Source organism: Megascapheus bottae, chromosome 9 (genome assembly GCF_031878675.1).
Source record: "Megascapheus bottae isolate mThoBot1 chromosome 9, mThoBot2.hap1, whole genome shotgun sequence".
Classification (NCBI taxonomy): domain Eukaryota; kingdom Metazoa; phylum Chordata; class Mammalia; order Rodentia; family Geomyidae; genus Megascapheus; species Megascapheus bottae.
This window is the reverse complement of record NC_143517.1, coordinates 210098-223449: the sequence shown is the minus strand read 5'-3', so window position 1 is coordinate 223449 and position 13352 is coordinate 210098. Positions and strand designations below refer to the sequence as shown.

At 36.6% G+C, this 13352-nt stretch overlaps 1 protein-coding gene across 1 annotated transcript in view; it reads left to right on the top strand.

The window, feature by feature from the left end:
- LOC150058669 (coiled-coil domain-containing protein 7-like) overlaps window positions 1-13352 on the top strand; it is a 263512-nt gene that overhangs the window by 210977 nt on the left and 39183 nt on the right. The window contains exon 30 of the mRNA XM_090339663.1: window positions 131-229. Within this exon, the coding sequence (XP_090195789.1) occupies window positions 131-229 (99 nt within the window). The remainder of the gene's footprint in view (window positions 1-130; window positions 230-13352) is intronic.

Below are 13352 nucleotides of genomic sequence, written 5' to 3'. Positions count from 1 at the left end.
TAAACACTTATTTTTCAACATCATACAGGAAGAAAAGTATAAATATATAAATAAAGACAAACATAGTTTGGGGGAAATTGTGCAAAAATTAGAATACTCATGTGAATTTCCTTTCTAAATTACATTTTAGGAATGAATTTATTAAAACATAAAGATAGGTCAGTACGACAAATCACACGAACAAAATTTCCAGTAAGAGTGATCAATTTAACACTCTTTTACAATCAAGGTAAAGTATTTGTATAAAGATATAAAATAAGTATAAACTTGTATAGTAGTATTAAAATATGCTTTTACATTTGCTCTTTTTGAATCTTATCCTTTTGTTCAATGAAAGAGAAATAGTTTCATGATTCAGAATTAAATGAGTTTAATTTTTTCTTTTTCCTGCCAGCATAGTATTTTTTATAATATTTATTGGGTCACTATTCTATTGACAACATTTTAAAAAAAGTTTTACTACTACCAAATGTACCTTTATATGTCATATCTAAAATATTTTTGTACATATTATATGCAGGTACGTTTACTGCATCAAGTATAGTGAACTGTAGGATCATAGAATGATTACAACTATTGGTATAATCCTAGATAGTCAGAATATAGAGGCAGAAGGATTTCACTTTTAAGAGAATGAGAAAGCTTGTATTACATCAAATAAAGCCAAAAGGGCTAGTAATAAGGACCCCTTATTTAGCACGTGTAAGACCCTGAGTCAATTTTGTAATGTCAAGACATAGACATCAATATAGATATAGCTTGATACGAATATATGGCAGTACTATTCCTTCATCTCAGGGTACTGCGTTTTTGGTTTTCCTTTTGTCCTGACTGGAACTCTACCACTTAAGTCACAGCTCCACTTCCATACTTTTGTTGACTGACAATGAGAACTTCACAAACTCCTTACTGAGCTGACTTCAAAGTAATAGTCTCAAAACTCAACCTAAGTCTCCTATAGGCGAGAGCTTTCAACATCCATTGAGAAATATCTATTTAAGTTTATTGCTCATTGTTAACTGGATAACTACTATCTTTGTATGTTTCTTTTTGTTTATTAGTTGGGTAAAACATATGCTTCAAAAGTATTTTTTCAAGCCGGCAGGGTGGCTCAAGCCTGAAATCCTTGCTACCCAGGAGGCTGAGATCTGAGGATCAAGGTTCAAAGCCAGCCTGGGCACAAAAGGACCTGGGACTCACCTCCAATTAACCTCTAGAAAATGGGAAACGGAGATTGCCTCAAGGGTAGGGTGGTAGTCTTGAGCTGGAGATCTCAAGAACAGCACCCAGGCAGTGTTCAAGCCCCATGACCCACACAAAAAAAGTATTTTTCACGTTGTCTCTTTACTTGGAAAATTGTTTCCTTTGATATGAAGTTCTTTAGTATGAGGTGATCATCTTTGTTTATGTTTGCTTTAATTTTAAGTGTTTTTAAGCTTTCTCATCTTCAGATTTTGGCTCATCACATTACTCTAATGCACATTCTTATTATTTTTTGGGTTAATTTTATTATAGTAATTAATAGAAGGGTTACATTATATTCACCAGAAAGAAGGTGCATTATGTCACAAAATTTGTACCCTTTCTCATGGTTTTGTCCTCATTCCCCTCCTCTCAACCCCTCCCTCTTGTTTTCCCCCCTTCCCTTCCCTATCTCAAATAAACAAACTTTTAGAGGATGTACCAGATAAAAAAGTAAGTTGCTGTAGCAATATGAGGATAACCAAGGAACAACAAAAGAGATGAGAAGTAACATAGTACATTAAGAAAAACAATCACATATAATAGAGCTCTTGTTTCCATATCCTGGACGTCCTTTCATTTAGCCTCATCTTATATGGCCTTGTGTATCTAGAATTTGAGCTAGTGTGATCCTCTGCTAAGAGAGTCCTAGGTTTGTACTAATTATAGTTGATGAGCTATACTGCTTTTCATAATGGTTGAAGGATGTGCACTCCCAACAACAGTGTAGTAATGATCCCTCCTAGCCACATCCCCTCCAGCATCTGTTGTTATTAGATTTCTTGATCCTAGCCATTCTAACTGGAGTGAAGTGAAATCTTAGGGGTGTTTTGATTTGCATTTCTTTTATGGCCAGAGATGTCAAGCATTTCTTCATGTGTCCACAGGCCATTCTTATTTCTTCTTCAGAGAAGACTCTCTTTAAGTCTTTGGCCCAGCATATTTTATTAAATAATTTAGGAACATTGATTTTGACATCATATTTCTTTTCTTGTTGTTCTTAAGATACCATTATACTTTTTTCCATACCTTTTATTATAATTAATAAAAGGGTTACATTATATTCACCAGATAGAAGGTGCATTACTTCACAAACCTTGATAACTTTTCTCATATCTTGGTTCCCAACTATCCATCCCCAACCCCTACCACTCATCTTGGTTTCCCTTTCACTATCTGATTTTAAATAACCAAATACACATATATCCAATATATCAGATAACAAGATGAAATACTGTGACAATATGAGATAACCAAGAGACAGCAAAAGAGAAGAGAAATAACAACAATCACTCATTATATGCATTTGTTTCTATATCCAGTAGGTCCTTTCATTTAGCCTCATACTATATGGCCTAATGTATCCAGGTTTTATTCTATTATAAAATCTGTGCTAGGAGAGCCCAAGGTTTCTACTTCTTATGAAAAATAGGGAAACTATTGAGCCTATATTCCTTTGAGTGTATCTTACTTCACTTACTATGATTTTTTTTCTAAGTCTTTCCATTTCCTTACAAATGGGGCAATGTTGTCTTTTTTTGACAGCAGCATAGAATTCCATTGTGTATAAATACCACATCTTGTTGATCCACTCATCAACTGAGCGACATATGGGATGGTTCCATATCTTTGCTATGGTAAATAGTGCTGCAATGAACATTGTTGTGCTAGTGGATTTAGTATGCCCTTGTTTCTGGACGTTTGGGTAACTGCCAAGTAGTGGAATTGCTGGGTCATAGAGGAGCTCTATGTTTAGTCTTTTGAGGAATTGCCATACTGCTTTCCATAGTGGAATCTTAGAGTTGTTTTTATTTGCATTTCTTTTATGACCAGAAATGCTGAGCATTTCTTCATGTGTCTATAGGCCATTCTTATTTCTTCTTCAGAGAAGACTCTCTTTAAGACTTTGGCCCATCTTTTGATGGGATGGTTGTTTGTTTGGAGATTAGTTTTGGAATGATTCAGTTTTTTGAGCTGTTGAATATTTTAGATATGAGGCCATTGTATGGTTAGTGAAGATCTTCTCCCATTCTGTAGGCTTCCTAATTAATTTACTAGCTATGTCCTTTGCCATACAAAAGTTCTGCAGTTTAATGCAGTCCCACTTATCCAGCCTTTCTTTGATTTGTTGTGTTTCTGGGTACTTATTAAGAAAGTTTCAATCTGTGCCAAAGAGGCCTAATGTGTCTCCTATTCCTTCTTGTAAAGTTTTCAGTGTGTCAGCTTTTACCTCGAGGTCTTTGATCCATTTGGAGTTAATTCTAGTACAGGCTGACAAATGAGGATCCAACCTTAGTTTTCTGCAGGTGCTTAACCAGTTCTGCCAGCACAACTTGTTGTTCTATTTTTTTGGCTCCATAGTCAAAGATTAGGTGGCCATAGGTCTGTGGTTTAATATCGGGGTGCTCAGTTCTATTCCATTGGTCTTCAGGCCTGTTCTTGTGCCAGTACCATGCTGTTTTGATTGTTATAGCTCTGTAATAGAGTCTAAAGTTTGGTATTGAAATTCTTCCTGTGGTGTTCTTTCGACTAGGAAGTGCTTTTAATATACGGGGTCTTTTATTATTCAATATGAAATTTTGGATTACCTCTTCTATTTCTTTAAAGAATGACCTTGCGGTATTGATGGGTATTGCATTGAATTTGTAGTTAGGCTTGGCAAGATTGTCATTTTCACGATGTTGATTCTTCCAATCCAGGAACATGGAAGGTTTTTCCATTTCCTCAGTTCTGCTTTAATTTCCTTTTTCAGGATTTTAATGTTTTCATCAAAAAGGCCCTTTACATTCTTAATTAAGTTAATTCCTAGGTACTTTATTTTCTTTGAGGCTATTGCAAAAGGAGTTGCTTACCTGATTGTTGCCTCGTTCCTCTCACTGTTGGCGTAGAGGAAGGCAGTTGAATTTTGAGGGTTAATTTTATACCCTGCTACCTTTCCAAAGTTTTGAATCAGCTCAAGGAGCTTGGGAGTGGATTCTATAGGGTTCTTTAAATCCAGAATCATGTCATCTGCAAAGAGGGAGAGTTTCACTTCCTCTTTCCCTATTTGGATTCCCTTTATGCTTGCTTCTTGCCTTATTGCTCTGGCTAGGAATTCTAATACTATATTAAAGAGGAGTGGAGAGAATGGGCATCCTTGTCTCATTCCTGATTTTAGAGGGAATGGCTTTAGCTTTTCTCCATTAAGTATAATACAAGCTGTGGGTTTGTCATTGACTGCCTTTATTATACTGAGGAATGTTCCATGGATTCCTAGTTTCTTCAGAGCTTTTAGCATAAAGGGGTGTTGGATCTTATCAAATGCCTTTTCTGCATCTATTGATACAATCATGTGATTTTTGTCCTTGCTCCTGTTGATGTGTTGAATTACATGAATTGATTTGCGTATGTTGAACCAGCTTTGCCTCCCTGTGATGCATCCTGTTTGATCATAATGTGTAATGTTTTTGATGAGTTGTTGTAGACAGTTGACTAGTATTTTATTAAGAAGTTTTGCATCAATATTCATCAAGAAAATGGGTCTATCGTTCTCTTTCTTTGATGTATCTCTGTCTGGTTTGGGGATGAGGGTTTTACAGGCTTCGTAGAATGAGTTTGGCTAAGAGCCTTCGTTTTCAATTTCGTTGAAGAACTTGAGTATTTGTGTGAGCTCTGTTTTGAAGAGTTCATAGAACTCAGCTGTGAATCCATCTGGCCCTGGGCTTTTCTTAGGTGGAAGTTCTGTTATTGCCATTTCTATTTTAGTGCTTGAAATAGGCCTGTTTAGTTGGTTTAGGTCTTCTTGGTTTAGTGTGGGTATGTTAATATTGGCTAAAAATTCATCCATTGCTTCTAGATACTCAAATTTGTTGGCATAAAGGTTTGAAAAGTATTCCCTCATGATCCTCTGGATTTTGGTAATTTCTGTTGTGATATTACCATTATCATCTCTGATTTTGTTTATTTTGGTATGCCCCCTTCTTTTTTTGGTAAGATTTGGTAAGGGCCTGTCAATTTTGTTCATTTTTTCAAAGAACCAACTCCTTGTTTTGTTGACTCTTTCTATAGTTTTTTTGGACTCCAATTCATTTAATCTTGCTTTGATTTTAATAATTTCCTTCCTTCTACTGGGATGAGGGTTGATTTGTTGGGCTTAAGCTCACACATTAAATTGTTGGTTTGAGAATTTTTCCAATTTGTTTTTGTAGGCACTCAGCCTTTGCTGTGTCCCAGAGGAGCTGGTATTTTGTGTGCTCCTTTTCATTGAATTTCATACACTGTTGGATTTCTGTTCTGATCTCCTCGATGACCCATTGTTGTTCAACAGTGTGTTGTTCAATCTCTATGAGTTACAGGGTTTTCGTTGGTGGAGACTGGTGTTCAGTTCCAATTTGATGCCCTTGTGGTCCGAGAGAGTGCAGGGAATGATTTCAGTCTTTCTGAATATGCCCAGGTTTGTTTATGCCCTAAAATGTGGTCTATTTTGGAAAATGTTCCATGTGCTGCTGAAAAACCATATATTGTGTTGTTGTTTGGTGAAATAATCTGCAGATATCTGTTAGATCTAGTTGGTCTATACAGTTGTTCAATTCTAGGGTTTCTCTGTTGAGTTTTTGCCTTGTTGATATGTGCATAGGTGAAAGTCGTGTATTAAAGTCACCAACAATCACTGTGTTTTGATCTATGTATGGTTTCAAAGACTATAAAGTTTGCTTGATGAAGTTTGGTGTTCTGGGATTAGGTGTGTAGATATTTAGGATGGTTATGTCCTCCTGGAGGAGAGATGCCTTTATTACTATATAGTAACGTTCTTTGTCTTTTCTCACTAATTTTAGTTTGAAGTCCATTTTATTTGATATGAGGTTGGCAACTCCAGCCTGTACATGGGGGCCATTAGCTTGATAAATTTTGTTTCAACCTCTATCTTTCAAAAGATGATTGTGTTTTTGGGCAAGATATGTCTCTTGAAGACAGCAGAACGATGGACCTTGCTTTATGATCCAACTAGACAGTCTATGCCGTTTAATTGGAGAGTTAAGTCCATTGATATTGAGAGTTAGGATTGAGAAATATTTATTAGTTCCTACCATTTTTACAAGTGTTCATTAGGGCCTATGTCTTGACAGTTCTTGTGGTACTTAGCTGGTATGATGTTTTGGTGACATTTCTTTCTCTGTATTACATTTGTGTGGGTTTTCAATGTGTAGAACATCTTTGAGAATTTTCTGTAATGTGGGTTTGGTTCTACTTAATGTTGCAGCTTTTCCCTGGAATGGAATGTTTTTATTGTTCCCTCAGTTATGAATGAGAGCTTAGCTGGGTACAGTATTCTTGGTTGGTAGTTATTTGACTTAAGGGCATGACATATATGCTTCCAGTCTCTTCCTGCTTGCATGGTCTCTGCTGAGAAATCTGGGGTTATTCTGATTGGTTTGCCCTTGTAGGTGATTGATCCCTTCTCCCTGGCCACCTGTAGGATCCTTTCTTTGGTATAGACTCATCCAATTCAGATTATAATGTGGCGGTGGTATGTCCTTTTCTGGTCAGGTCTGTTTGGGGTTCTGAAAGCTTCTTGTATCTGGATGGGCATGCCCCTTTGGATATTTGGGAAGTTCTTTGAGATGATTCCCTGAAGTATATTTCCAATACCATTGACCTCTTTCTCCAGACCCTCCTCAATACCAATTAGCCTTAAATTAGGCTTCCTAATTGTATCTTGGACCTCCTGAAGCACTCTCTCATATTTCCTAGATTTGGATTGACTCATTTTCTGTTCTTTCTCTGTAACAACTAAATTATCTTCAGCCCCGGAAATTCTCTCCTCTGCATTGTCTAACCTGCTATCAAAGCTTTCTGCTTTATTCTTCATCTCTCTTGCTTCTAATTGTTCATTTTTGATGCCTTTCATCTCTTCTTTTAGATCATGTATGGATTTCTTTAACTCCTTGATTTCCATTTGAGTGGTTAGCTCAGTAGCTTTATTTTCTTGGAACATTTGCTGGAGTTCGGTCACCTTTTTGTTTGTGGATTCTATGAATTCATCCATTTTTCTTTGAAAAACCTTTATTATGGACTCATTTATGGCTTCTCCCTTTTCACATATCACCTTGTTTATGGTTTCCTCTTGTTTAGCTATGGCTTCCTCCCTTATCTCTTTCTTTATATTTTCACATTTTTCATTAATGATGTTTATCAATTGCCTCTGTATAGCACTTGGAAGACTCTCCTCTTGGTTTGCCAGTGACTGTTCCATTGTCTGTTTATATTGGGTGGGGGATGTTATTCCTTGATTTGACATTTTCCTTGAGTTTCTTGTTCTGCCCATTTGAAAATGGGAGCAAGATTAATACTAAACATGATTATAGTTTTTCAGATATAACTAACCTAGACCTTTTTATAGTTGGCTGACAATAGATGTTTGCTCTTTTAAATTGGTAATATTACTCTCTCTTTCTTTTTGTGCACTTACAGACCAATCTAATACAACCACTGATAACCAATTTATGACCAAAACAATAAGCCTCTCAATCCAATCTCTATTGTATTTAAGTCCCTCTGGACCTAGAGTATAATTGAACACCTAAATATACAGTATTATTCAACAATCATCAAATGTAGATCCATGCATTATAAGAGTGGAAGGATGAGCAGAGGACCAGAGATAGAAAAATAGTATGAGAGACAACAGGGAGGTATAAAAAGAATAACATAGGAATGTAAGATTATTATAGTAATGAAGAAAAGACGTACCTAAGTTGGTAAGCAGGTAGCATATTTGAGTACACAGTTTGGAAAGGATTAGATAAAACTTATGAAGGTAAGAAGGGTAATAAGAAGAATATATCGAGAAAAGAGGGAGGTAGATATAGGAGATTCCAATGATGAAAAATTTTAAAAAGAAAGAAAGAAAAAAAGAAGCAAAGTAAGACAAAAACAACAACAACAAAACAATAGAGAACAAAAAACAGAAAAACAAAGAATAAAAGCAAAAAAAGCAAAAACAACAACAAAAAACAAAAACGAAACTAAAAAAAAAGAAAAGAAAAAGTTGGGGGAGATTTTCACTATTGTGAGCTCTTACCTAAGAAATACTAGGGTTGAGAACAGGAAATTAAAAAGCAGGTGACTGTATCACTATAGATATCATTTGTATTCAGACTGTACCCAGAGCTGTCACTATGTTTCCAGGAACAACCACAGTGACAGAGGGATGCGGGAAAGGAAAGAAAAGAAAAAAAGAAAAGAATCATAACATTAAAAAAGGTGTAGGTAAAATGGTAAAGAGAAAATAAGAGCACCTAAAAATGCAAATAAGAAAGGGGTAGAAGAAAAAAAGAAAAAAAATACAAAGAAAAAGAAAACAGCAAAAAAAGGGCATTCTTCAGGGTATTTTGGGGGGGGGCAGGATAGGAAACTTGTGTCTCCACTAAATTAGGGATCCAAACACTTCAGTCTTTTTCTCTTGTGATTTGGCTATAAGGTTTTTCTGATCCGATTGCTTGTTTGAGAAAACAAAGCTGAAAGATTGTCGGGTTGGTTTTGTTTACCAGGCTTGTGGCCAGCACAGGGGACAGACTTCAGCAGCGCTGGGGCCGGATTTCCAGCTAAGGAATCTCTCGGAAATTCTTTGCCCTATAGATTCATGGCACTGTCAGCAACACCTCTCATGCTCCAATTGCTTTGGCAGGGTCTTTGCCAGCAGTGAAGATGGCGCTGCTCTCAGCTTGTGGGGGAGGGGCTCCCTCCCAATGCCGATCCGTGAGCAGAAGTTGAAACTTCTTCTCGGAGGTACTCACAAATTGCTGGGTTCGCTGGTTCCGTGAAGCTGGCAGGTCCGTGCACAGTCCGGTGTTGGCTCTGGGCTCGTGCAGGCTCTGTGTGGCTCTGTCTGCAGCAGGCAGGTATTCAGAGCTGAGCACTGTCTGCTCAGATTCAGAAGAGCAGCTTTGTCTCCACAGTGGCCCCGAGCGGCTGGCGCTGTCTTCTTTGTGCTGGATTTCTGGCTTTTTCCTCTGTGACTGAGATCTCTGTGTCACTAAAGCTTACTTAGGATCGATTTGAGGTATGTACTGTCCCCTATGCTGCCAAAACTGGTATCTTGGCAAGAGCTCAGAAAGAATCACATTGAACCTCCACCATCTTCCACCACTCTCTGAGGGTTAATTTTATATGCTGCTACATTGCCAAAGTTTTGAATCAGCTCAAGCACCTTGGGAGTGGTGTTTATAGGATTCTTTAAATACAGTATCATGTCATCTGCAAAGAGGGAAAATTTCACTTCCTCTTTCCCTATTTAGATCCCTGGTATGCTTGCTGCTTGCCTTATTGCTCTGGCCTATGAATTCTAATACTATGTTAAAGAGGAGTGGAGAGAGTGGGCATCCTTGTCTCATTCCTGATTTTAGAGTAAATGTTTGGCCTGTCTTTTAATGGGATTGTTACTTCTTTGGAGATTAGTTTCGGAGTGATTCAATATTTACTCTCATTATTTTCTTCCAATATTTTCTTCTTTCAATGCCTTACATTGAAATCCTTCATTTATTGTAAGTGTTTTTTGTAACTTGTGATGCATTAGAGTCTTTTCATCATTTGGGTGCCTTTTTTATCCACACCATGTATTAAAACACCCAACATTATTCAAGAGTGTACTCTTGGAAATTTGTCGAAGCTCAGTTGGCCAGAGATAATGTGAAACACTTGATTTCTACTAGTCAATGTGTTTGGTTTTAAGAAAATATCATAATAGCTTGATAACTGCAAGTTTATCATCTATTTTGAAGTTTATAGTCTATTTTGGAGGCAGTTGTTTTTAACTTTAATTTTGGCTTTTTGGGCTATTTTGTGCTATCATCCAAATTACAGAAATAAAATTGTAATTGATATTTACAGGGGAATTTTATGAAATACGTAGATTTATTTTGGAAGTTTGGACATTTTAACAATATTAATTCCCCCTTAAGGAACTGGGAAAAATATCTTTCCCTTCCTTGATGTCTTTTAATTTTTTTTTCTTCAGAGGCTTTCAATTTCAGTGTAGAGGTCCTTCATTTCCCTGCTAAACTTATCCCTGTGTATATTTTGGAGTGAAGTTTTCTTTGTGTATTTATTTTCAGTAAAAATTTTCTCCTTAACAATTTGAATATAGGTCTATTCAAATTTTGATGTGTAGTTGGGGGCTGGTGTATTCCTAACTACTCAAGAGGCTGAGATCTGAGTTCAAAAAGTTCAAAGTCAGCCTGAGAAGAAAAGCCCAATGAGGTTCATTTCTCTAATCATCCAAAGAAAGAGTGGGCATTATTGTTTTGCTCTGAATTTTAGAGAAAAAGCTGTTAATTTTGGTAATTGAGTATAACCTAATGTTCATTTTTTGCTAGTTGTGGGGCTTGAACTCAGGGCCTGAGCCCTGTCCTGGGACTTTTCTCAAGGCCAGAGCTCTACCACTTGATCCACAGCATCACTTCCAGCTTTTTTCTATGTATGTGGTACCGAGGAATCAAACCTGGGCCTTTGTGCATGCTAAGCAGGCACTCTACCACTAGGCCCAGTGCTCATTTTTATATGAACTCTTTTATTGGTATATTTTCAGAATTGATAATGATAAAAACACTCAGTTGTATTGAATGCATTTGTCTGCATTTGTTTAGATCAATCAAAATTTTGTCTATAATGTGGTTGTGATGTATTATATCTAAAGAGGTGTTTGTGTATTAATCTTGCTCTTACATAAATTCAAATGACTATGAGTTACTTTTTGAAATAATATGTCCTATGTGCTAATAGTTGATGGTATTTTCATCTATATTCACTATAGTTTTCCTTTTATATGTCTGTGTCCAGTTTGAGGGTATAGAAAGGGTATAGTTTATGAATTATTTTTTAAATAATGTGTCCTATTAGTTAATGTTTGATATTTTCATCTATATTCTCTATAGTTTTCCTTTTGTATGTCTGTGCCAAGTTTGAGGGTATAGAAATGCTAGCTATGTAGACTAAGTTTAGCAGCCTTCTTCCTCTTCAAAATTTAAGAATAGTTTAAGAATTAGAATTAATTCTTCCTTAAAATTTTGATAGAATACAGCAGTGAGGACAAATATTCCTAAACATTTCTTTGTGGTAAAATGTGAAGCTTATTCACTTTCACTCTTCATTATTAGGATGCTCAATTATCTTTGTCTTCATACTTCTTGTTCAGAAATATATTCATTTCCTATTGTATCATTTTCTTTGGGAAATGATAACACTGGGCTGTTTTAGTGGCATCATGCAGTACCTTGGTTTTTATTATTTTTTGTGACTCTACATTGAGAATCATGAGTCTGACGGGTTGGCTATTCCTTGCACTTTTTAAACATTTGAATCTATAGTTGAAAGCTTTTACTTAGGTTGTTTTAGGGTGTCAGTTCAGTATGCATGACTGGCTTGGGACCCAGCTGGGTGCCATATTATAGTCTAAGTAGTCTATAGTATTTGTGTCTGTAACAAATGCCTTGCACAATGTACTTGGTGGCTGGAAGCTACCCAGTTTCTCTGAGTGTTAACCAGGTGGAAACACTGTAGTAGCTGAGTTACATGTAGTTCTAGCATCTCAGTTACATGTAGTATACATATAAGGGAGGAACAACTCCCCACCCTGTGGCTGTAATAACTCAGCCACTTTGGGGGTACCCAGACTACCCAGAAATAGAATCACCAGCACTCAGTGAATGGAGCTAGGAGTCAGCTTAATAGCAGTGCAGTAGCTACTCTCCACTTTTGGGCTGATAGAGAGCAGCCCCAACATTCAGTGGGGCTGAGCTTTTAAAGGTGAACACCACACTCCTCTGGTAGTCACCATATGACTTACAATGCCCATAGTCAAAAACTACAAGGAAGAAACCACACACAGGTGGTTGTAACCACTCACAGTTGAATATGTTAAGCATTTTTACAAAAAAACCCCCAAAACTTAGCATCTAAGCCTGCCAAGTTGTTACATCCCTACTTCTTCTTTGTAAATAATCAAATCTTTGATAGAAATAACACAGTAGGCCAGGTCAAAGCTATAGTGACTTCCACAAGTCTTCCACAAAAATGAAGACTCATGCCAATTGTCATTTTCCTTGTCTCATCTTACATTTTTCTTTTTCTCTCTCCTGCCTCATTAAAAAAAAATGACTCTGGTTCTTTCACTGTTGGGTTGATGGGTGAAGATTCTCATCTTCTTCCAGCTGACACAGGGGCGGTGACTCTTCCTAGCTAGAAACTTAATAAGCCTTAACCTATTTTTGTTAATTGCTTTAACAGTTATGCTTCAGCTTTTATTTTTCATTTGAAGCCTTGAAGCACTAGACATAGCACACTGCCTTGTGGATCACCTCTTTTATTTAAAGCAGATTTTTTTCCAGTTTAATAGACGTTTGTCCCAGTTTAACTCTTAGAGAATCTTTGAATTCAAATGTCAGTTTTTTGGTAATGTGAGAATTAAAAATTCCAGCTAGCTTACAGCTCTTTTTAAAAAGAAATATATTAAATTACAAAATCATAGAGAACAAATTACATTATACAGATAAACCTATTTTAACCCTTTTTTAAAAAAAGTTTCCTAAGGGGAAAATTTTAGAAATACCAATCATCATCCACATCAGATTTCCAGTGTCAGTCCACAAGAAAAAAGTATGAAGATGGTCCACTTGGCCCTCCAACTAGGTTTAAAGGAGCCATCTTCATGCCAGCTTATTCTCTTCAACCATGTGTGGCTTGTTCCTAGGGCCTGTCCCACCATGTGTGGACTTCACCTAAGGCCTGTCCCTTCCTCTTTGATACATAAATGCCTAAGCAGTTTTAGATGAAAAGAAAAACGTTTGATACCAATAGACCTTCACATTTAAATTTCTAATACTTGTAGGATCAACCCTTGCCCAGTATTTTTTTTTATTGTTGGGGTAATGTATACAGAGGTAACAGTTACATTCATCAGGTAGAGGGTGCATTACTTCTCAAACATTAATACCCCTTCTCATGGTTTTGTTCCTGTTGCCCCCCTACCCACCCAATCATCTTGTTCTTACTCCTTCCCTTCCCTATTTCAAATATACAAATAAACGTATATATAATACACCAGGTAACAAAGTCAGATTCAGTAACATGAAATT